Genomic DNA, 25,440 nt, shown 5'->3' with positions numbered 1-25,440 from the left:
GAAAAAACATTTCACTTTTTGTGAAAGAGAAGAGGTTTCACCATCCCTGCCAGAATCTTGGGTAGCTGGGCAGCAATCACCTCGGACATCATCTCGGGGAATTCAACGCTCAGTGCCCGGGACTGGAGAAATGTGTTCAGACAGAAGAGATGGAGCTGTTTCACTAGCTGGATTTAATAAAATACAAACACGATAAATCAGGCTAACAGTAATGCAGCCAGATAAACATGCTGTCAATCACTTTTCTCATACATCCATCAGCTGACATCATTATATACCTTCCTCTGTCATTCTTTGAATCAATAATGTGGATAGTTGTCGTTCCCTATTTAAATATCCTCCCATGGCAAAAAGTCATAAATACAGCTAAATGGTATGTCATATAAAACCAGTGCTTCACTAATATTATAAAGTGTTATCATCCTCACTCATGGCGTGCACCATGAACAGTGGCAACTACTGAACAAGTATTCAATCTTTCATTTTATCCTCGCGTTCAACACGTCTCCATGCTTTCTTTACTATATGCTATTCAAAAACTGCTCAGAGGGATGGCACTTACTATTTCCTTGTGAGCTTTTCCATGGTTCTGATCACGATCATATCTGGGTATGCCACAAACATTTAAACCCATAGGTCCTAGTCCCTTGAAAGCAATTGCTCAATATATTTGACTATTTCACCTCATCTACCTTCTCTGAGCAGTTCCAATTTTATAGAAGTTTTTCTTTGAGACTTGTGACCTTTACGTTATCAAATATCATATTATTTTTGCTACTCTAGGTTTTAACAACACCATCTTGTGTGATTATCTTTTCCTTGTATGTCCCATCGCTTTATCAGTCTGAGCTGAAATAGGGACTTGAACTCTACGGACCAAACACTACCCAACCATCACTTTGCTGGGTATTTTGGAGCAAGCCTCACTCACTCACTTCCATTAAGGCTATTTTACTTTATGTATTTGAAATCAAGAGATTGACTCTACAGCCCAGTACTCAAAAGAGTTTTCCTCTGGATTCTGTGACACTCGGATTGCAAGTTACTATTACAGGTAAGGCAGGAAGACCTTTTATCCCAAGCAAGACTGATCCAAACAGGTTCCTTGAGCAGAAGGCTGCTGTGAGTAGTTGTCCTGGTCAGGACTTGTTTTTGCAAGTAAAAGGGGACTGACTGAATGCCAGGGAAGGGTTTAGCACTGACAGCCCCAAGTGACGACTGCAGCCTGACGACCACTAAATACTTAAACTCCATATACTCCCTTCAGAATTTTCTACTGTCTGCCTTCACCTGTAAGGATGCTTTTCATACTTGTCTCATTCTCCTTTTGCTGGTACTTGAGACAATGTAATAGCTAAACGGTGAGTGCGAGTTCTGTGGACAGCAGAAGCTGATGGAGAGGTTTGTGCCATGGTTCAAAAGACTCCAGACCAGCTGGTGAACCACATAATTGTTAATACTGTTACCTCTCTAAACTCCCATAAATGGGATCCACAAATGTGGTTTTTTTCCCCCTATCTGAAGGGGTAATTAGTGTCAATGAAAGGTTCATATATGAAAGTGAATTTATTCATGAACAATTAAAATAAAATGAAGATTTGCTGAGTGCAGAATACAAACATGCAAAGACCCCATCCCTCCCTGAACTCCCTGCGAGCTCCTCGCAACCAGCACTCAGCTCAAAAGTGCTCTTCCTAAACTACCTTAGTGCCACTTCCCCAGCGCTTGCCAGAGCCATCAGGTATGGCCCTGTACCTCTGCTCTTTGCCTCTCTTGCAGAGATACACAAGCCATTGCAAAATAATATTCGTGTGGGCTAAGGTTTATACAAAACGTCATTCCTCAGTTTTAATGGATGCTAAGCCAATAGGATAGATGCTGGGTTCTCAGAGGTGTGGAAAGGATTCAGCTGCATCTTTTAAGACAGTTATGAATCTCTATGATATCACCACTAGAGTTCTCAATGATTATTCAATTCCCAAATATAGACAGATACTGAAAAAAATGGCACAGAATATACACACAGAAGTAGTTGAATTAAGGTTGCAAAAGCAATCTTGATTTCTTTCTCTAATTCTTAATAGCCTGACTCTGCAACTTGAATTGCCTATTATTTGCATTATTTAAATATTTTCATGAACATGTACATACACGCGCACACACATACATGTCACCCCCTACCAAAAATATAACTGTACTAGTTATGTTACAGAAATAGTAAAACGGTAGCATCCAAATGTGTGTTCCTTAAATACTTAAATCTTGTTTACCATATAATATATATACAATATATATCGTTGCTGAATATATAACTAGCTATTCACACAAATATACACACTAAAGGAAAAAATTTTTTTTTTCTTTTGTTGTTTAGAAATGTTAACCAGACTCTTTCCATAAAATTACTTTTTAAATTAATTAAAATTACTTAAATAAACTTAAAATTACTTAAATAAACTTAAAATTACTAGTTCCTTCTTACACAAAAAACCAAAAACATATTAACAAGTAAACTTACGTCATGCATGGAATCCATCAGTTTTGTAAGTTGATAGAAACGTTGTGAATTGGCCACAACCCCTTTTTGGTGCAAACCAATTGCCTTCACCAGTTCTCTGATGTAACTCGTTCTCATCTCATCAAATTGGCTTTGACTTCTTAGACCTTCCAAAGGAACTAAAAAGGAAGTAACACTTGTATTGCAATTTATTCTGAAGGCAATGAGAGAAATTTAAAGTGTGGGAACAATTTATAGAATTTCATGCTGTGCAGTGCAATTCATTATTATACGCCAGGTATCTCTTCCCATTCAACATTTAATCCAGAAACAGTGATAAAATTAGTTCAAAGGATATACCAGCAACAATCAGTCTATTGTGCTAATTGCTGATTTCTAGAAATAGCCTTAAGCTCAGCTACACCTGTCTTCTGAACAGAAGGTGGCCAAAAGAACCACTCCTGTCCTCAAGGACAGATATTATAGACTGGCTGATGTGTACCCTGCTGAGGGTCACAGCAGATTTACGTTACAGAACTCTAGTTGGAGTGCTTCAAAATGGAGCCAAGGAATGAACACCTCCGAAGTAGCATAGACGCCACAGCATCCAGGGCATGGGCCTCCTGTTTGTACCTCTTTCACTTAACAGAATAGATGCACTATCAGAGTCTTAAATGTGAACAGCTTTCAGAGAAAGTAGCAAGGAGCAGCAAACGGTTGAACTCCCTCTTTTCTTAATGGTCAGCCATGAGGATAAAAATGAAGACTCAAAGAGAACATTGAGAAATGAACCTGTTAGTGACTGCTGGTGACAGGACCATGTTTGATTACTGATGATAAGTGTTGGTAGTATTGTAAGAAAACAGGCATAAGCTCTAGACTCTACTTTCCTTGATATGGCAGTGTAATACTCAAGTCTTACAATTTATGTTGTCAAAGGCAACTAAGAAATTAAAAACTTGAAGAAATGAAAAACTTGAAGTAATGAAGCTTGAAAAACTATTTCCAACTGGCAATCAAATCTAAATACTTCCTTTACTATAATAGTCATACATTAAAGCATGGTCTTCTTTCAAACATACTGTTTTTGAAAGAGCTGTTAAATTTCTTCCCCTTCCCTTTCTCTCTTGCCAATGATATTTCACACTGTAATGTCACATTTAACATTTCATATTCTGACAGCAAGCATGAGGATTCACCTCACCAAACTTTAGACAGTTTACAGTATAGGCACCTCCATCTGGGCTAGTTACCACAGCTTGCTGTAGTTTCAGTGGGAAAAATCAAGCAGTCTTGGGCACAAGGCATGTTTGCTCTTCCAGAAGTAGCTTTAGAAAGAGATGAATTATGCTGTAGAGATGCTTATTGTTCTCTATGGACTCTAAAAGAATGTCATGGGGACTAGTTCACACAGTTAAATAAATCACATGCTAGTTATCTAGGTATCTAGTACATCTTCAATCTGGTATCAGACCACGACTAGTATCAGGCCACAACAGATCTCATTTGCATCTCTTTAAAAAAAATGGAAGCTTGGTTCATAATGACATTGGCTTATTTAACACTGTAACACGTAACTTCCAGGCAATTTGTCACTTTCTAGAATGAAAACAGAAATATAGGTGTGTGCTGACTCTCTGTACAATGTACTGTATTGTTAGACACCTAAGAATGGAATTCTTAAAATAGAAGCCACCTAAAAAGCAGATGGCTGCCCAGGCTTGTAGCTAAACCCATTGCCTGAAGGAGAATTAGGTAGCAAGCACTGCACTGAGAGAAGCACCGGATCCATTTGGAAATTATAAGCTCTGTTCTGAAGTCACAGAATCACAGAATCACAGAATGATACGGGGTTGGAAGGGACCTCTGCAGATCATCTAGTCCAACCCCTCCAATGAGTCACTTGCCTAAGTCACATCTGGCTCCTCAGAAGAAGGTTATTGGGAAGGAGACACTTCAGGCAAACAGATTAAAATTAAGTGTCCAGAGAGAGATAACAAAGCAGAAATTCAAATTGCTACTCTACTTGATTTAAGCAGAAGTCTCCTATTTTGTGGGAAACCGCCCAAGAGAGGAAATGATCCACTTTGCCAAGGACATCTCTTGCTCTGTGTCTCCTTAGAAAAGTGAATGTCTGCGGGAAGGAGGGAGACGCACATACAGAAAATAGCAAGTTTGCTTTAAAGACAGGTGTCTAAGCACTGAGATAGCCATGGAAGTCAGGGTCTGACTCCTAACTAAATCAGAATTATTATTATTTTTTTTTTTAGAGAGAATAAAAATTGTGACTGCTTCCACAGAAAATATGTTTATTACTCCATATCTAATAATAATCCAGGTTTTAGCCATGTTAGATTTTTTTTGGCAGCTGATGGAGATGAAATGCTGGATGAGGTGGACCTGTGGTTTGACTCAGTAAAGTCTCTCAAGTCCAGACAGACAAAGGAGGTACCTGAAAGTGTGCCCGTCACATCTGCATCGAGGGTCTGTACGGAAGGGGAGTGTTCTGTTTTGTGGAGAATGCAATGTGCTTAGGAGTAATACAGGCAGAATACTCACAGTGCGGAAAAGCTATGTCATGAAAAAAGAACAGCTTCATTTTCAAAGCCTGGATGCATAACAGGAGAATTACAGACACCTATGAAATCTTTTTCATATAAAAGTGACATATAAAAGTGACTTTTTCATATAAAGTGACATTCTCATGGAATTTAGGGTTAGGACACTTCCTTTGACTTGTATCTCTAAAACAGCAGCTAAGTCCTTACATTTCCCTTGTGAATTAAGTTAAAAGCTCTCTTCCAGCAATGCCTGGCCTGTTCCCCAGAATTCTGCAAAAGCAGTCGCATTCCCATCTAATCACAAAAAAAGTTCCACAAGGCGATTTATTTTGAGTGAAGAATTACAACGTTTTACATGCACAAATGCAATTCAAACACAGGTAACTCAAATGCTCCTTCCCCCTGAACATATGTAAAGAATGCGGATGCTTTTATTCAGTGGCAAGAACCCAGCCAAGATCTTATGCAACGAGATTTTGCAATTCCTTTAAATCAAAATGCTGGAAAGTGTTAGAGCTAGAACTGAACTTGCTATATGCTTATTTCTCTCTTTTTTGGCATAGCTCTACTTCCTTAAATCATAGTCTTGCTGAACTATTCATGCTATTACTTCCCAGATGTATGTGGCCTCTGCAAGACAGAGCCCTATTTAGAACTTTTGGGGCACTACTACGATAGCGCATATTCCTTAAAGTAAATAAGGACCTGTAAAATGGAAACAATTGCAGAAAATAAAAACGTCGGTCCACTTTTTGCAAAGACTAATTCTGCTTTCAAGACAGCTTTAAAACTGTCACAAGTACAATATAAATAAAATGTCTAAGCCATAGCAAACTCAATGGAAAAACTGTAAAACCAAAAGTAATGTTAAAACTTACGCTGTGTTTTCCATTCAGAATTAGAAATGTATCAAGACTGACATTGAGTTATGTTTAATATAAATTACTGTTTCTTCAAAATTATATAAAAAGTATAAAAGTTCATCTTATCAGTTCATCTTATGAGTTCATCATCATAAATCAAACAGAAGACAGAATGAGAGACTAAAAGTTCAGACTTGATTTACTGTTAGTATATGAAAGATTGAAATGGCCATACTTTCACATTGGAAGAGGATTAAGATGAATACCATGACTAAAATAAAAGTAATCTTAAAAAACACTTTACAGCAACAATGAGGTTATATGGGTTTTTGAAAACAGTTTTGTGGAATTATGTTTATACAGTACCAAATGTTTACTAAATGTCTCAGTGACAACGGTTAGGTGTGTTCCTTTTCCAAAAAGGATCTGACAAATTGTTTTTTCCTATAAGACAAGAAGTGCAGGAGAGAACAAAAAGCAAAACTCATCAGCACAGGTAGAAATACTTTTTTTAAAAAAAAACTTGTTTCTTGTATATATATAAACATATCATCTTTAAAATGAGTGTCTGAGGGCACTACACTTGATAAAGAATGGTAGCTTGATGGGTACTATTAAACTGATGCACTTGTAAATGAGAGGGATTGGACCATTGCAATGTTTTTTTGAATTTGATTTGAACTTTGTGGGATAGAAATGGAGAGTGGGAATATCACAAATGTATCTAAATTTCACTGAAATTTAAAATTTCCCTCTAAGGTTCAGATAGACAAGGGACTTCATTTCTTGATGAAAACAAGGTGGAAAAGATTTGAAATAGGAATACATTCAAATTCCAGCAAAGCAACTAGAGTTATAGCAGAGAGGGATTTTTGTCCATAATATTTTTATTACTTTAGTGGAGTGTATGGTATTTAGCTATTATTTTAGTAATTTTTATGTTCATATGAGCTAAAATTAATCTTTACTGCTTATGCTCTGCTGAGACCAAGTTCTTTTCAAGCATGAGCTTATGCAAATACCAGCCAAATACAGCTTAAGAGGGAATAAATTTTAGTTCCTTATCTTTTACTAAAACTTTGTACAACCAACAGGCAGGTTATGCTGGATTTACACGTCTCTCCTCCGACTCCATAAGTGTGTAGAGAACAAAACTTCAACATTCTTCCAATTATATTTCTCAGAGGTGCTTACTCTCATTTCTAATACCACGTATACCATTTTAAAACTTTCTATTTGTGGATTCATAACTAACAATTACAGCCTCAGTAGATGTACATTTTAGTATTTTAGAAAAGGTTTTGGAAGGTAACTTCATCAACTACCACATCCCATTTCAAGTGGAATGCAGCTGTATGCTGGATTCTTTAAAAGATGGGTACGACTAAAAGTGACCACAGATTTTTTTTTTCTATAGAAACAAACCAAAGAAAAACATTTCCATTTTTTATCTGTGCTAAACTTGACCTACTTATAACTATAAAATGTTGAATAAATGTTAATATTGTCTGCCATGCCCACCTCCCTAATTCTTTCGAGTAAGTACACTATAAGTTCTTGGCCAAGATAAAGCCCTTAGTACAGACAAATTATTAAATATTTTTAAAATATATTTCTAATGCTTTTAAGGTGTTTTTTTTTTATTTGTGTAGAGTCATTTAAGATGAAGAGCTGCCAGGCAGAAATACGTCACACTTGATTTGAAAATGTGTAATACAGTATAGCTATATATCAAAAGGGATCCAACATTTCCCTAGTTCCTTTATACAGAATAAAACCAACAATGAATCACAAATTGTTTGTTCCTTATAAACAGTAGAAAAAATATTTTTAGGTCTTGGAATACTATCATTCCTCCTAAAGAAGTTTCCATTTGTTAAGCCAGATAGCTTAGCAATTGTCAAACAAAACAACAAGATTCAAAACTCTTTTACTAGTGATATGTTACAAAGAAATAAAAGAACCTACTTGTGTTGAGAAGTAACAGTGCTTTCATACACAGGAACTCTTCTTGGCTGACTTGAAGTCTGACAAATTCCTGTGGGAGCTGCCACATGGACAGACACAGGGAATAGAACGATGATTCTTTCATCCTCTGTCTTACACCCAGAAAAGGTAAAAAAAATAAAGAACGTGAAAATAAAGAAAAGGAATGGCTCTGGTGCTAATTGCTTGAAGGAACTTCCTTGTTAGCAGTTTAATTATCACATTGCAGAAATTATAGAAACAGGTTATGCACATAAACAATTTTCCGACTTTTTTTGTACCTACACTAGTTTTTTAATCATAATGAATGTACTGTTATTTTGGATGTGCAATCTGTTACTGCTGCCCAGAAAAAAACACCACACCTTAGAGACTATCAAAGCTAAATAATAACCACAAAAATAAGAGTTTTTCTTAATTAAAAACACCCTAACAATTAATGAGAAATACTTTCATTTTCATTTAGAGGTTGATGGATTTTTAAATTCTCTGAAAAGATTTGAAAGCATAAAATTGAAGATAAACCTGGAAGTTTATGGAAAACTTTTCTTAGGTTTTGCAAAATGCCTGCATCAAAATACTTTGTTGCAAGTTTAACATCCTACTTCTAACAGCAATGATATAACTTTGTAGCATTTTATGCCATTAAAGAAACAGTTTAAAATGTTAAATGTAAATACATACAAAAAGTATTTAAGAAAACTTAGAAGCAAATACAGCCTTATCTAAACTCCTGCAGAAGTAAGTAGGACAAATCACACAAGGAAATATATAAAACTGCTCAGTTTTTTGCAGCACTTTAATCTTACTTTTCTGTTTGAGATTTTGGTATACTGAGTATATTTTATTGTATATTTTATTGTTCTCAACTGAAATTACTGCAACAATATAATTTCAACGTTTGTAAATTAAACTGCATTCATTGTACATCAACCTGAAGAGCCAGTAACATGGGCTAATTTTACAAAGCTACATCCCAATCCAGATGAATTAGGTACAACAAGAAGATTAAATTTTGCCCATGTCCCTTACAAAGTCCAGATCTGAGTTCCAACCTGACTGCAGATAGCACTGTCAGCAATGAAAACAGAAGATATTTTCTGTGAACAAAGGACTTCTCCCAATGCACTGAGGTTTTTTTTCTTCTGTCATTTAAAGTGCTACTGTTACCTTAAAAGAAAATTATTTCTGCTTTGTTCAACATCTGATATCTCGCACCAGCTCTTAAGTGACTTAAACATAGAAATTTAATCTGTTAGATCTGAAAGGATGGTTACTTCTATAGCTACTTTAAATCTCCCTTCCTATTCCTAAGTGGTAACTATGAAGGGTGACAGCAGCTTCCAGGATATGCTAAATGCTGTTCTTAGACATGTTTTCAGACACTGCAAAGTTTAAGTAACTGTAAATCGTTGTAGGGTTTTAATACTAATTCATGAAATAGTTGTCAAATTAAGACTTCTGGCTTTATTGGTCTGAGATTGACGCTACCAAACAAGTCATTCCCAAGGAGCACTACAACTCAGTTCACTAAATGACAGATTGGCTGTGAAACAATCTTTGGATTGTGGTTTCATGGTCATTTTGAAACAAGTCAACTGTGTTTTGCCCCTGTAGAAGGAATTTCCATTATCTCTTTCCACCTCTAGGTGTGCACTCCTACTATTCTGGCATCAGAGCCTGCATGTACACATGGTGAGTCAGATGAGAATCACCTCTATCTGCTAATTGATGTGCTAATTAATGACTTCTTCTGGGGGATTTCTCAAGCATATAATTTCCTTATTTGTTTGACAGTGCAGTCTGATAGCGTTTGATACAGATTAACTGAAATCATGGGGATGCATGACCAGGGCAGGGAGGCAGGTGGAGCTGGCTTTTTTGGCTGTGTTCAGCACCTACCTTTGCTTAAAGTGATTATGAAAGCATAATCTTAGACACGATTGTAGACAAGGAAGTTGCTTACATTTTACTGATCTAAAAGCTAACTTATTTCCCAATAAATAGTTGCAGCTGCGATTTAATGTGCCAGTTACATCTAATGTCTAACTCTTTGTTTATAATGTTTGTAGTATGACCCTGAGGAGTGTTCTACAACCAAGATTGTAGATGTTGTTGTAGATGTTCTACAACCAAGAGAAGGGTATGTTGTCAGTCCACCTCTTTCTCAATGTATATGGTCTTGAGCTGCAACAAGAAACTGTCTCCAAGGGGTTATAATCTCAGTTCATAAATCTCAACCCTATTCTTGAAGAAAGCCTTCTTCACAAGGTGGCAGCAGTGATCCACATATAAGGTAATACCCATGACATGATGTTACTGCCTAAAGCCATCTCTGTGTTTCTTCTGAATGTAGTCATGAGATATATCACAGACTATGCTAGGACAGAATACAGCCAGAAATTTTCTCAGTCTCATCCTTTCAAAGTATTTTAATTTTTAAAGTATAATTAATACACATGGGAGAGGAAAGAATTCATTACTCTGTAACCTCACAGTGATTTACAGTCATCTGGGAGAGTAAGGTCAGGAGCTACAGGGCCAGCTCCACAGATTTTCTATAAAGAGCTTCACTGGCAAGAACGTGCATGTCTATAGATTTTAAATTCAGGTGCCTAGATCTTCTGCAAATCCACCTCTTAATCCTTAAACAGACACGTCTTACAAGAAAACCTGTTTAACTTTCATCTCGCCTCACAGCAGTTCTTTCAGGATTTTGAAAAAAGAAAACCTAAGAAAAAATGTATTAAGGAAAAGTAGATAGGGAGATTAAATTATGTTTTAATGTTCCTGGGAAATTCCCATGTATTATAACCAAAGTATGTAAACTTACATCTTCGATAATATTAATCTGCAGAGCTGAAAAGCTGACAAAGACTGAAATGAAGATTATCTGAATTCATCAGCAGAATGAAGGAATATTTAAATCAACAATCCCCCACTCCAACCAGAAAAGAGCAGTATCACATATTTTATCCTTGATATTAAAATTTCTTCTTGTTATATTATTACAGTTTTCTAACAACATTGTATTTTAGAAGAGCAGAGTTTTATCAGCAAGTGCCAAAACTGAGTATTTCAGACTATATACAAACTATTTGCAAAAAAAAAACCCAACAAAAATGACCAAAAAAAATCCTGCTTAGCTTCATGTATTAAACATTAACTCATGTCTTATTCAGATGAGTTCAGGTATACCTTCTGACAGCTTCTTCATTCTTTTTTTATTATTATTAGATAATTAAAATATTATTTGAATTTCTTTTTTTGGCCATGTCAACAGAATGTCTGGCATTCCCATAAAATCTTCCCAAAGTTACCAAACTTTAATATGATGAGAGAACTATGCTGTTAATTTTGAAACAGAACAAGTAATGAATGAAATCTCGCCTCAATGAAGTCACATTCTCATTGACACAAATCACTTCAAAATGTCATTCACATTATGCAACAGCAGAGTTTACTTACTCATTTAGAATCAGATCTGGTGCAAAATACAGCATCTGACCACTGACATGCTTGTATGATCTCCATCCCATTGCAAAAACCATGAGGCTCATCCAGGAATACTGGATGAGGGTGATCTGATCGTCAATATGCAAATTCCGAAATCCTGGAAATGAAATGAAAAGTTAAAATACTTTATAATTCTCATTTAGACAAGAGTTGAATAGGTGTTCTGAGATTACAACTAGAACACCTAGAAAGACAAGTGCTTTTGGGGTTGTAGCTCTCAGAAGTTTGTTAAATTTGTATAATAACTGGCTATGTCACTTTGAGTTAATCTCGTCTTTTTGTTCTAATCCAATATTTTGAAATGATCAAACCAAAATTAACATTAGCAGTCAGAAGTGACTATTTCAGGAAATTGGAGTGCATCTCATTTTTCTCTGGAAAAAATATGACCGTTTGTAACATGATGACTATAACCAGCTCTTATTTCATATAGATAGCTTGGACTTCAGTGTCCTTAACAAGAGATACAGTTGTAACACAATAAACATCCATATATGAGTATCTTTCTTGCATTTAACAAATGAGAAGAGTATTCAGTTGTGGGTTTGCCTTTGATAACTTTTGCTCTTTGATAACTTCAAAGATTGCGGTGAAGTAACTGAGTCAATCTAACAGCCTCCTGCCACTGAAAGCAGTGGTCCTCATTACGTGGTCCTGTTATCTCCTCCTTCAAGCAAGCTCTGGCATTCATGCCACCTGTCAATGAACCGGTTCAGCTCGTGAAGCCATGAGAAAGCTACAGAGGGTTAAAAAAAAGGTTTGTTTTCTTCTCATTTAATGAGATGAATCAGTTCAACCAAGCGGTCTGACAAGCAGAAGCTGCAATGGGGAAGAGCAATGCTAGGGACTACCCTTTCCTGCAGTACTGAAGTGTCAAACTGAGCTCACAGGAAACCATATTTCCAGGTTTTCTGGTCAATATATTGATTTTTATACATCCCAGATCAGGCCCTTATGACCATACAGTGCATGTACATACATACAATGAATTTTTTTTCTCTTCATAAATTCAGTTCCTTCTCATTACTAGACTATTTTGAGCTGTTTAGTTCTAACCGGTACTATTTTTTTTCTGTTGATCTCAAAAATTCATTTTAATAAGCATAAGAATAAAGAATATGCAGAAGTATAAACATTTTTTCAAACCAAAAGAATGAATAATAGAGTAGGAGGGGTTAGGGTGGACAGGCTGCTACAATGATCACATACAGGAACCCTCCGGGCTTCTGTTGTTTTTTGGAGTGAGTCAAAATATTTAGATGCATTCATTTAAAAGTGTCCTATTAATATTGATTGGTGCATATATTACCTGATGAAGTAGAAGGTTAATAATTTTAGAATTTGTTAAGAATTAATTAACAGGCAGACAGTAATACTCTCTTTTGACTGCTCATCCTATCACATATTTGCTTGACTAGAATTCACTATATATGAGAAGTGCTATTACCTGGTAGCAATTTAGACCACTTGACGACACAAAGAAGTTGCCTTTCACAAAGATGATTTAGACTCGTCAGCAAGGAACTTGGTGTTTCGGGTTTTGTATTGTCATAACCAGCATAGACGACTTCTGGCTCAATGCCTCGTAGAACACTTATCATTGGGGGAACAAACTGTATTTCTTGATTTGGAGAAAAGGACAGCCTTTGGGTTAGAGATTGGTTTTCATCTTGAAGGGTTGCTGGCTGCTGGAGTGCGACATCTAATGTTCTCACAACCTTAATTTTGTTAAACTTTTTAAATTTTCGACCTGAAAAAGAAAATTGTTGTTCTGCTAAAAAGAACTAACTAGAAACATTAATATTTTCCAGTAGTGCTGGATTTCACTTCTAATCTATACAAGGAAAGTAGAACTGTTTTCTGAATATGTTTTCTATTTTTGACTATTTATATAATTAAAAAACTATGGAAAATTCTTAAAGAGTTTCTCCCTCCACATCCTCCTCCCTTCACTAAGAAATGAATGGCACTCACCCATTAAAATTATTGCCCTGAATTCTAGGTTACAGTAACCTCATAAAGTGTTTTCTGGTTCAGTTCCCACTGTTCTATCATATGCCGACAGCTGAGCCAGCTGGCTCTACAATCCAGTTTCTATTCAATGTTAATTAAGGATACTTTTTCTTTTTTCTCCCTAATGTTTAGAAACAAAAATGCTAGTAATTAATTACTACACAGAGAAATTCCTTTCCTCCAATTCCATACATTTCAGTCTCATGGCTAAATTCTATTTTGACAATTTGTAATGTAATATTTTCCTCCTGTTTACCAGAAAGAGAACTCAAGAGGTAAGCGAAAAACCAACAAATACTGTAAAACCACAGGTCTACACTTAAAAAACTCTTCACCTTATAGAGAATAATTTCTCTTTGTCAGTATTTGGAATTCTGATTTCCATACTGCAGTGCTTTGAAGAACAGTAACTAAAAAAAAAAAATCATGAATAGTTCAACTGCCTTCCCAAAATAAGCACAGATACTGCAACTGGTATGGCAAACATACAGAGCTCTAAGTAGCAACTCTTCAAATTTCTTTCTTGGAACCAGTCTAGAGGTGAACTATATAGACACAGAAAATCAAATCTTCAAAGGTTGAAAGGCAATAACACTTAGTAACATCTTAACCATATTGAACATTTTGATAAAAAGGCAAATCCATGTAAAGGTGGCTGTATGGAACACATGCACTATAAATAGGCCCTCAAAGGTGATGAAAACCCTTCTGGATCATTAAATTCCTTAGTTCTGCCCAAAAAATTTTGTTTAGTGAAAAAAGGGTGTCATAAGAGCAGCCGGGAGGAGAAGGACTTGGGGGTATTAGTTAATAAGAAGCCCAACATGAGCCGAAAATGTGCACTTGCAGCCCAGAAAGCCAACCACATCCTGGGCTGCATCAAAGGCAGCACGGCCAGAAGGTTGAGGGAGGAGATTCTGTCCCTCTACTCTACTCTGGTGGGACCCCACCTGGAGTACTGTGTCCTGCTCTGGAGTCCCCAATGTAAGAAGGACATGGACCTGTTGGGGTGAGTCCTGAGGAGGGCCACAAAGATGATCAGAGGGCTGGAGCACCTCTTCTATGAAGACAGGCTGAGAGAGTTGGGGTTGTTCAGCCTGGAGAAAAGAAGACTCCAAGGACACCTCCTAGCAGCCTTCCATTACCTGAAGGGGACCTACAGGAAAGATTGGGAGCGACTCTTTATGAGGGAGTGTAGTGATAGAACGAGAGTTAATGTTTTTAAACTGAAAGAGGGGAGATTTAGATTTGATATTAGGAAGAAATTCTTTATTGTGAGGGTGGTGAGACACTGGAACAGGTTGTCCAGAGAAGTTGTGGATGCCCCATTCCTGGGGGTGTTCAAGACCAGGCTGGATAGGTCTTTGAGCAACCTGGTCTAGTGGGAGGTGTCCCTGCTACACGGTATACTACATGGGTAGTATAACTTCAAGTGAACATGGAAGTATTTCTGGTGTTATTTCTAAATATTTTTAGATATAGTATCTAAATATCTGCTTTAAAAAAAAAAAGGTTTGTGTTATCCCATCATAAATATGCATGTTTATGAATTTTACATACAAAAAAGTAAGTTGTACACAAAAGTGCAAAACTTAATTGAAACTTAAGAAGTATTTAATATCCAAAGGGAGTATACTAAATGAAATTTCAAGAAACACACTTTATTGAAAGTATAAATATGAGTGATGGGCTCTTCAGTAACACTCATCATCCAATGAAGTCAGGGGTCATACTCCCGCTAACCTAACTGTGAGTTTAATTACTGCAGTATCAAGTGCCCCACCAATCTTATGTTCATTTTATCACTTGTGGTAAGAATACAAATATTTCTAATTAGTGACTCCTTAGTAAAGAACGAAACACAAACTTACACCTCATGTTACAAGTGAACCAAAAAAAACAACCCTAAAGAATAGACAATATATTACAACTAGAGACCTAGAGCCAATCTCTATCATAACAAAGCTATACATAGTCCTTAAACATGCTGGGAATTTCCCACTAACTATTGTTTAGGCATGAAGGAAAACAGAAGGAACAATGCATTCGATAGTTCATAAATAATGATTTCAGGTATTTTCTGAAATAATGGCTTCAGATACTTTTACAGTTCAGAGAACAAGTAAAGAAAGAAACCAAACAGAGTGCTTATCACATGGAAATGTTAGTAGTTAATAAGTACCCACGTTTCCAAGTGATTAAATGTATCAGAATTAATGTCACATTGGCTTGCAGAATTGCTTATGCATTTATTTCTAATTATGTTGCTTAACAGCCACCAGTAAAGCAGCTCCACTACTTTACCTATCTACTGCAGAGGTGACTACTAATAACTCACAGTAAACTTTCCCATCTTCCACAAGGAGACCATGTCAAATTGATGCAAACTCTTAAGGACATATGGAAAACAACAGAGATGGGTCAATAGCTTAGATTTTCAATTGCTGCTTAAAAAAAAAAATCCACATAATTTCCTGCTGTAAGATAAACAAATGTCTCCACTTAGTCCTATAATGTGTAATGAAATTAATCTGCTGTGGCAACTACTCATCTTAATATTAAAACCTGTCTGTGCATATTAGATAGCACACCTTTTCTTTGTGACATTTTCATTAATTTGTTTTAAGATAGCCAACCACTCAAGCAGTTTCTTAGTACAGACACTTCCCTTAACTTCAATTAGAGAAATAGCGTGTTTATAGTGTTTGTGTACTACATGTACCTAGAAAATATAAAGAAATTTAAAAAATAAAATCTGCTTAATGTCATCATCAAATATATTATGATTTTCTCCTTCGTACACAATCCTGTATTTTAATATTCTTTTAACTAGGTATACAAAACCATACTGCCAATCAGACTTTACTGACAGTAGACATTTCATATTAAAATGGCTGGGTTTCGAGTAAAAGTCTAACATCTCACTATCCTTCTCCATATCCTGTAATCAGGAGAAAAATGTCAATGATTTATTATTCTTGACAGAACACTGTGGCTCTGACTTTAAGGTCACTATGCTCTTATGTTTTGTGTAGAACAAGCTGTGTACACCTTAGGAGGGTGTATACAAAATAAAGGAACAAAGCAGCAAAGCAGAAGTAATACATCTTGATTTTAATAAACCCTTTGATGCTACCTCAGAAAATATTACCTGGAAAATTAATTCAAATTTGTCTGCATGTAATCATTATAGTGTGGACTGTGAGCTGACTGAAACAATGAAGAAAACGATAATTTAGCAATACAGCAGAACAAGGAATCTGTGATAGTCAGTCTGGGAAAATCAGGTTCGCCGATAGGAAATAAAAAATCTGGGTATTTGTTTATTCCAGGACCTGACACAGCTACCTGCTATCCTATTAGTTAGAGGATTAGAAAGGGGATAGATTAACGTCTCCAGTTATGAGATGATAAAACCCACAGACAACTAACACTCCTACAAAGAATGATAATTAAGTTATTATGAAATATGTTTTCATTTATACTTTCTTTGCATGTATTAAGAAAAAAGAAACAATCCATATAGTGAAACCAGTTACTAAAGCTATTCGTTGCTACCCTATAATTTACTTACAACTGACTACAATTTATTTTAAAACAATCCAGGTTCATTTAATTGCTTTGAAATTACGGTTGGAAAATGGAACTCTTGTCAATGTAATACAATATTATTCTTTATCTACATGGTTGCCACTCAATAACATTCAGTTGAAGATATGTGTACTTCTCCCAGGAGTAAGTTTAATTTAACTCCTGTAATAAGAATCTTTGGAATCTTATAGTTAGCATCCTGTAAAATCTTGATTAAGCAATATTGGAGGTCTGTGTTTAGTGACAGAAGGCTAGCATTAAGAAACTAAGCAGCAGGAATAAAAGAACAAAAGTATATCTATGTAAACTCTGAATTGCAGAAACCAGAAAATGCACAAAAAATCTTAAGATATAATAGGCTGTAAACACAGAAAATGATTTAAAATATTGATGATTCTGATTCATTTAAAATATTCAAGGATGCATCTAAGTATGTAATTTGTTGGATTGGAAATTTGCTTATGGACACTTATATCCTGGGGAAAATTATTCAAGCTCCGTAGTATCCCATACATGAATCATAGTGTGTTATCAGCACAGCAAGTCATGGGTAGGAAATATTGCCCCTGTGATTCAATAAAGGAACAATAAGAAATGTCAGAAAAGCAAAAGCGAGAAAGATGACAGTAACAGTAAAAGAGCAATATGGTTAAACAATCTATCTTGAGTCTTTTTGTTGTTTTGAATATTAAATCCTCATTTACAAATGATATAATCTCACTCTAGTTTTCCTCTTTTTTTTGGCCTACATTTGTCCTTCCTTCTCCTTTCAGTATTAAGCGCTCCATTTCAATCTGCATGGAATAATGATCTTCCTAATCTCCCCAGAACTGTCGATATCACAAAGAGCACCTGAAATACTACACTCAACCTGATGCAGCTAAGAAAAAAGTACATATGCCACAGTCCTGACTTCATTTGATATGTCCTTTTTCCTGTTGCCTTAATGGTTTCTTCTTCCTATTTGCTGCCAGATCAATACTTTCCAGAAGATGGGGTAGGTGGGAATATCAGGGCAGAGATCTGATGAGATTCCATGCCCGTCTGAGAACTAGAGGAGCAGTCTCCTCAAAAAATGGAAGACAGCTTTGATTAGGTATTTTTAGAAAAGGGCTAAACAACACAACAGACTGGCTGGGTAGAACAACCTAGCTTTAAATACAAACTTGCTTAGTACTAGCTGAGAAAAAAGGTGATCCAAAGAGAAAGAGGAAGTTTTCATGGTCTTCATACATGATGGTAAAGAATTAAGAGTCAGAGCACCTTTATCCTCAAGTTTTGGTTTCAAAGCTTAGGAAGTGTGGATTAGAGGAATGGACAGTGAGGTGGATTGAAAACTGGCTGAAAGACAGAGCTCAGAGGGTGGTTATTAGGGGCACAGAATCTAGTTGGAGGTCTGTAACAAGTGGAGTCCCCCAGGAGTCACTACTGGGTCCAGTCCTCTTCAATATATTCATCAATGACCTGGATGAAGGGATAGAATGGATCCTCAGCAAATTTGCTGATGATACAAAACTGGGAGGAGCAGTTGACACACTGGAAGGCTGTGCTGCCGTACAGCGAGACCTGGACAGGCTGGAGAGCTGGGCAGAGAGGAACCTGATGTACTTCAATAAAGGCAAGTGTAGGGTGCTGCACCTGGGGAGAAATAATCCCATGCACCAGTACAGGTTGGGGGCTGACTTGCTGGAGAACACCTCTGAGGAGAAAGACCCAGGAGTCCTGGTGGACAATAGGATGACCATGAGCTGACAATGTGCCCTTGTGGCCAAGAAGGTCAATGGCATCCTGGGGTGCATCAGGAAGAGTGTGACCAGCAGGTCGAGAGAGGTTATCCTGCCCCTCTACTCTGCCCTGGTGAGGCCCCATCTGGAGTACTGTGTCCAGCTCTGGGCTCCCCAGTTCAAGAAGGACAGGCAACTGCTGGAGAGGGTACAGCAGAGGGCTAAAAAGATGACTAGGGGCCTGGAGTGTCTCCCTTACGAGGAGAAGCTGAGGGACTTGGGTCTTTTTAGAGAAGAGAAGAAGGCTGAGGGGGCAACTGATCAATGCTTATAAATACTTAAAGGGTGGGTGTCAAGAAGATGGGGCCAGTCTTTTTTCAGTGGTGCCCAGTGACCGGACAAGAGGAAATGGGCACAAACTTGAATATAAGAAGTTCCACCTAAACATGAGGAAGAACTTCTTTACTTTGAGGGTGGCAGAGCACTGGAACAGGCTGCCCAGAGAGGTGGTGGAGTCTCTGTCTCTGGAGACATTCAAAACCCACCTGGACAAGTTCCTGTGCAACCTGCTCTAGGTGGACCTGCTTTAGCAGGGGGGTTGGACTAGATGACCTCCGGAGGTCCCTTCCAACCCCATGTGATTCTGTGATTCTGTGACATAATATTGTCATATGAGGACACACCATCTCATAAACATTGCTAGCAAAAACGTCCAACTTTTTACTTATACCTAGAGCAAAATGTATGTATTAAAAAACACTACGAAAACTAGTATCCATAAATGTATGCAAATTGTGGAATGAACTCAAGCCTTCTGACTGCTTTTCCTATGCAGAATTACTGAGCAAAACAATGCTGAAGCAAAAGGATGAGATGATATTAGTGAGTCCTCATACACTGTTCTGCTTGTTCAAACAGTGCTTGCTTGTTATGTTAAAATACTTGGAGTTTAGTTATTGGTGTTGTCCAGGCTATCATACATTAAATTCAGGTTAGATCATCATCATCATCATCAAACTCTTGACCATGCACAACTCACAGCCAGGAATGAATTTTTACCTGTATTAATTTACAACACTTAGAATCATAGAATGGTTCAGGTTGGAAGGGACCTTTAAAGTTCATCTAGTCCAGCCCTCCCTTGCTCTCATAGATCAAATTGCTCAAACCTTACAAGACAACTTCACAAGTTGTCCCAAACTTTACAAGACAGACATTATATCTGCCATCCCATCCTTTCTCAAGGCTCCATTCTTACCACACATTTTCCACAGCCCACTCCAGACCCCTGCCTCCTTGGCTTTCTCCCCTTCCAAACCTGGGAGACTCTTCTGTGACCTGGGCAAACAATCCTTCAGGTTCAGGGTGAAAAGTCTGCCTTTGTAGTAATACTGTTTCTCTAATGACTCCTACCCTAGCTCTAAATCACCGCTTCTCTCTGACAAGGATCCAAATGACATGTTCTGTTGCCTTTGTCCCTCTCCCCCAATCCAGTGCCACCAACATGCTTGTCAGCTCTGTATTTTTTACTGAGGAGCAGCACAGGCAGGAGGGAGAGACAGTAACACCAATTAGATTGATAGCTCTCGTTACTCTGTCTCCAGCGCTGTGGGGTGAGAGGGATGCAGTTTGGAGAAGACGACTCAGAGGAGAGGCAGCGCTGAAGGTCTCGGGAGGTTCAGGGATACAACACAGAACACAGTTCATGCCACAGCATCGCCACTCCCTCCTCTCATCCCACTGGCTGTTCCCTGGGGCTGCAGAACTGTCACTTATGGAAGATGAAGTACCAAGAGCCAACAAAGCTCCTCACAGGTTGGCAACTACTGATTTGTATCACTGATAAAAGTATGAAATGTGAGAATGACACAATGGCCACATGCACAGAATACTCCGTCTCCATACAATATTGCAGGAGCTGCAAGCATACAGCTGTGCAATGAAAATGTCAGTCTGAAAACTACATACACAGTTTAACTTATGAATGAACACAGATTAGCAAGATAATGAAATTACGCACAGTATATAATGCCAATTCTTCCTTCAGGGATAAAAAGTAATGGAAAAAATGCAGAGAGAGAGAGGTGTTTGATGCACTAAAAAAAATTGTTAGAAAGAAATCAGTTTTTTGTCCTTCCATTTTTTTGAAAATTGCCTTTGAGAACACATTCTTTCTATCATCTTTATATAGCCATGTTCTTATAGTCTTAGCCACGTATTTTCAAGTTTTGTGCTGACCCAAAACTTTATATAGCTAAAGGTGTCATGAAAAATATGAAAAGAAAAATACAGGAAAAATATGAAAAAAAAAAAATACAGAAAAAATATGCATCATTCCTGCATGGTAGCATGGCAAAACTTGCTATGTGACTACCTGATCCTACACCATTCTCTCTCTGCAGGTTTTCAAAGGCATAGTGCTCAATTTTGATTAATGTTACATACAAAATGCAAATCTGTTACAGCGAGAACTAATACAAAGATGGGAATTCCCAGCATCTAGTATGCAAAGTCTGTAGTGTTGGTGCAACCACTGCCTGGGCCTCTTCAGTGGACCAGAAGGTTATAATTTTGCTGACATGCACTCAAAAAAATAATGGAGAGCACATCAGAAAACAGAAGGGGATTGTACTGATTCCTGATTTTAGTGTCAATATCAATTAGCTCCTTCATTTTTTACCTAAATCAAATTTTCTGATACAAAATTATTAATAAATACACACAAAATACACAATTCCTTCCCTTGCAAGAAAATGAGTATATGGGTACATAGTAGCAGAGAGAAATTCCTACAGGAAGCTATTTTTGTTTCAGGATATACGGACTCAATAAAGAAAAATTATAAGGAATTTTAAAACCTCAGGTAATTCTTCAAAAAAAATAACATTTTAATGTGGTTCTTTCATTTACAGTATCAAAGTAATGTTGTTTAAACTCAACAGATGATGGTAGTGTCCTTGACTGCCTATTTTTCTGAATCAGACTTGAAAAGCAGCTCACCTCCCAGGACCATACCGGCTTGACAGCACTTCCTCAAGCGACATGCGGGACAGTTCTTCCTACGAATTTTATCGACTATGCAGTCATTTCTTCCAGCACATAAATAGTTGTGCTGCCCTGTAGGCAAGAGAAAAACAGGATTAATACTGTGTTTTCTAACACAACAAAATTATTTCTCCGTATAAATGCTTCAAAAATAACAGAGGATTCAAAAAAAGTACACTTGAATTGTTAAAAGACTCCTTCCTTTTATGCTAACTTTCAAATAATCATGTGTAACTATTTAATATATAGTAATTTATTTGACCTGTTTAAGAGTGAAACTGCCCATCTACAAAATTAAAAAAAAATTAGCAGGCAGTATGAAATTCCTAAATTATTGCACTATCAATCACACCGTCCTCTATTCGTTCCTATATTTTTAGTTTCTTACCAGTACCTAGCATGAAAGCAATAAAAAGAGTATTTATTCTGAGAGCAACAAAATGGATAAAAATAGCATGGACAAACTGCAGAAGTATCAATATTGGGGATGCTCCCTTCATGGAACGTTGTGAATATGGACCTCCAAATATAACAGACATCAATACCAAACTTTTTAAATTTTCACCAATTTCTAGATCAGTATTACCCTGATGTAGCTATCTGATATAGCAAACAAATTCTTCTGCTCAGATGCTGTTATTCAGCTTCGTTTATAACCCTATTCTATCCTTTCTCCACACATGGTAAAATGAGCAACTGTTCAACAATAACTTTTCTCCACAGTAGAAAGATAAACTGAAAACGAATCCTCAGATTAAAATGCAGGTAAAAGAAAGAACATTCTATTCTAGCAAAAGAAAAGAGCTAGTGCTAAACCATGTGAAACAATGTACTTGTTTCTGTGCTAACATTTTTTTTAGATAATTAATTTATTTCTTACCCACACTTCTAAGAACAACTTGTTTGGTTTTAGTGAAAAAAACCTGATTGCCTGACATTCATTTTCACAACAGTTTTTTTTTTTTTAGAAAACAACAGGAAAATAAAACCAGTTGCCTCACACATTGCCTGGCGTCTAAAAAGTATTTAGTAATGCAGTAAATCAGAAGAAATTCTTATTTATTTTCTCATATTAATTCTAATTCTGGATTCCTTCTTACAGAAAACATTACCAAAAGTAACCAAATGAATAAAAAGCTGTCTCACTTTTGGCAGTAGACCAGGAAGCAAAACATTTATTTTGAACACATCTTCCTTGGAATTATTTGCTGTTTCTCCTCACCCTGCTTTGCTTTTATTAGCTACAAAAGCATTCAGTCTCTTGATAAGCAACAATAGGTTTAAAACTGTTAGGTTAACTAAAATCTATGAAGCATCAGATTATCTCTGCACTGTGGCATCCTGATGCTTTAATGTAGTTAATTTACAAAGGAACGCTTAAGCGTAGGTTAAGTTTTGTTTGTGGGTGTCTTGGTTTTGGTGGTTTTCTTTGGTCCCCTGAAAGGCATCTATCTCTTCTCTTTTCTGGGGCATCCTTTGAATCTACACAACATGGTCTGAGCCCATGTAACCCACATCGATTACAAGGCCAAAAAATGCACTATATATTTCCAGTATGGCAGTAAATGCTCACAAGCAACTGACAATGCTATAGGCATTCAAGCTGTACTTTTCCCCCTACAATGACACAGAAAAATGCTGATCTACCAAAGCCAATACCATATTGTGAAATATTACTCTTCAAGCACTCAGAGAACACTCTTTATACATTCTAGAATTATGCCAGCATTTAGAAAACGCTCTTGATATAAGTATGTGATTTGTGTATTCAACACTCAAGTGCGTGCTCTAACCGCTAAAGGAGGCTAAGGAGTCTGAGTCAAAGCAGTAATGGCAATACTGTTCCTGCTGGAATAGGAAATTATTTGGAAAAACAGAAATTAATAGCTTGATTTATATTGATGTCCATTTAAATACCCTATATTATTTATATAGTAGTGTTTTAAAATTATGCATCTAAGATTAAGCATTACAAATCAAGGGTGCAATGCACTGTAAATTTTTTAATTTACAGTTACATATTTAAGCTTAGCTACTGCTCTTAAAAACCTCTTCATAACTTATGGGTTATCAGTAATTAGATCCACCTTCCACTTCAGTTGAAAATGCATTAACTACTTCATCATTACACAACAACTCAAAACCTGCTTATTATAAATCCAAGATGGGACAATTTTTTTCACATTTGCAAAACAAATTGCAAATAAATCCCTATTATGAAAACTACTCTTTTATGTTTATATGTTCTACAATTCAAGATGATAAAGATATGTTTATATGTTCTACAATTCAAATCCTAGCACATACTATGGAAGAAATGAAGACTGTTACTGGTATTTAGGCACGGTAAGAATTTGCGCTGGTCTTCAAAAAGTGAATATGATTTCATTCCTATTTATTTAAAAAATTGTATTTAAAAATATAATAATGACCAATGACAAGTTTTATTATGTCTTCACCTAGTTTATTTCTTCCATAAAGCTTCCATGACACTAGCATAAAAATAAGAAACAAGAAAGAGCCAAAACCCTGCCAACCCAACCCTCCCATGAGATTATGGTGATAAAATCTCAGGCACTTTTTGATTCTTACTGTGAACTTCTTCCTTGTTTTCAAGACTATAAAACATCCACAGTCATATCCTGAGCTTGAATTACACCTTCATGTGAGTTTTCCACTCCTTTTGCCTCTGTCCAATCTCTCCTCCGTGTCTCCCATTGCAAACTGTATTCCATTCATTCCCACTCAGCTGCAACTTATTTGGAAAACACATAAGGTTTAATTATATAGTACTTTTCATAATCTCATCTGTCAGGGGTTTTTTATTACCTCAGTCATCTGATTGGATGTCATACCTATGATAAATCTGAGTCAATGTTCTCATCTGAAACCATTTCTACCATTGCGTAGAGCTGGGTTCTGAGAAACTGCTACTTGCTTGGCATTAATATTTAAGTGGCAGCAACCATCTGAAGGACAGATTGTGTAAGAAATGGAAAACATGCCAGATACTTGGTTGATTTCAAAATTATGGGCCAATACTTACTTATACGAAGCTGTTTGGAATGTTTTCATGGAATGCTAAAACATTTATTTGAAAATTTATTTGCTGTATCTCAGTCTTTAGGATCATTTATTTTTTAACTAATTGGTTGTTATGTGAGCATTGCAGTTATATTAAATGCATGTACTAATGAAATACCCAAAGACCCCTGTCAAGATAAAATTCCTGTTCAATGGTAGCTAGTCATTCAGTATCTTTTATATGACTACTGTCACTATAACCAGGAAAAAACCCAGAAAATACAGGACAGTAGTCTAATCATTAGAGCACAGGCCAGAAAGTAAAGATTGGCATTTGGGTTTCTTACAAAAATATGAATCTGGCAACTGCCACTTTCTCAGAAGTCTTCACCCAATATTACGTTTCATATACATGTTTACTTTTCACTTCATTTTGAAAGTGTACATAGTAGCTCTCTCTCAATATATCAATGTACCAGCTCATGAGCTGGATTTGATTAAGAATTTGGAGAAAATACAGACGATTTCATCTGTTACTCATATGTTCCAGATTCCTGTAGCATAGCATTTTTCTTAAACTCCATGAAAGTCCAGTTGTGTTGGCAAAGGTGGAAGTCCTA

General features: G+C 36.6%; 1 protein-coding gene across 2 annotated transcripts in view; it reads right to left on the bottom strand.

The window, feature by feature from the left end:
* Nucleotides 1-11: 11 nt before the first annotated feature.
* Nucleotides 12-25,440, bottom strand: part of PGR (progesterone receptor) — a 37,247-nt gene continuing 11,818 nt past the window's right edge. For both annotated transcript variants that reach the window (XM_074160607.1, XM_074160598.1), the window contains 6 exons: nucleotides 21,752-21,868; nucleotides 12,871-13,173; nucleotides 11,376-11,520; nucleotides 7,890-8,020; nucleotides 2,519-2,676; nucleotides 12-167 (listed from right to left, as the gene is read on the bottom strand). In XM_074160607.1, the coding sequence (XP_074016708.1) occupies nucleotides 12-167; nucleotides 2,519-2,676; nucleotides 7,890-8,020; nucleotides 11,376-11,520; nucleotides 12,871-13,173; nucleotides 21,752-21,868 (1,010 nt within the window). The remainder of the gene's footprint in view (nucleotides 168-2,518; nucleotides 2,677-7,889; nucleotides 8,021-11,375; nucleotides 11,521-12,870; nucleotides 13,174-21,751; nucleotides 21,869-25,440) is intronic.

The sequence above is a fragment of the Numenius arquata genome, chromosome 1, assembly GCF_964106895.1.
Source record: "Numenius arquata chromosome 1, bNumArq3.hap1.1, whole genome shotgun sequence".
Classification (NCBI taxonomy): domain Eukaryota; kingdom Metazoa; phylum Chordata; class Aves; order Charadriiformes; family Scolopacidae; genus Numenius; species Numenius arquata.
Note: the sequence above shows the minus strand (reverse complement) of the source record. Positions and strands in the feature narration are given on the sequence as shown.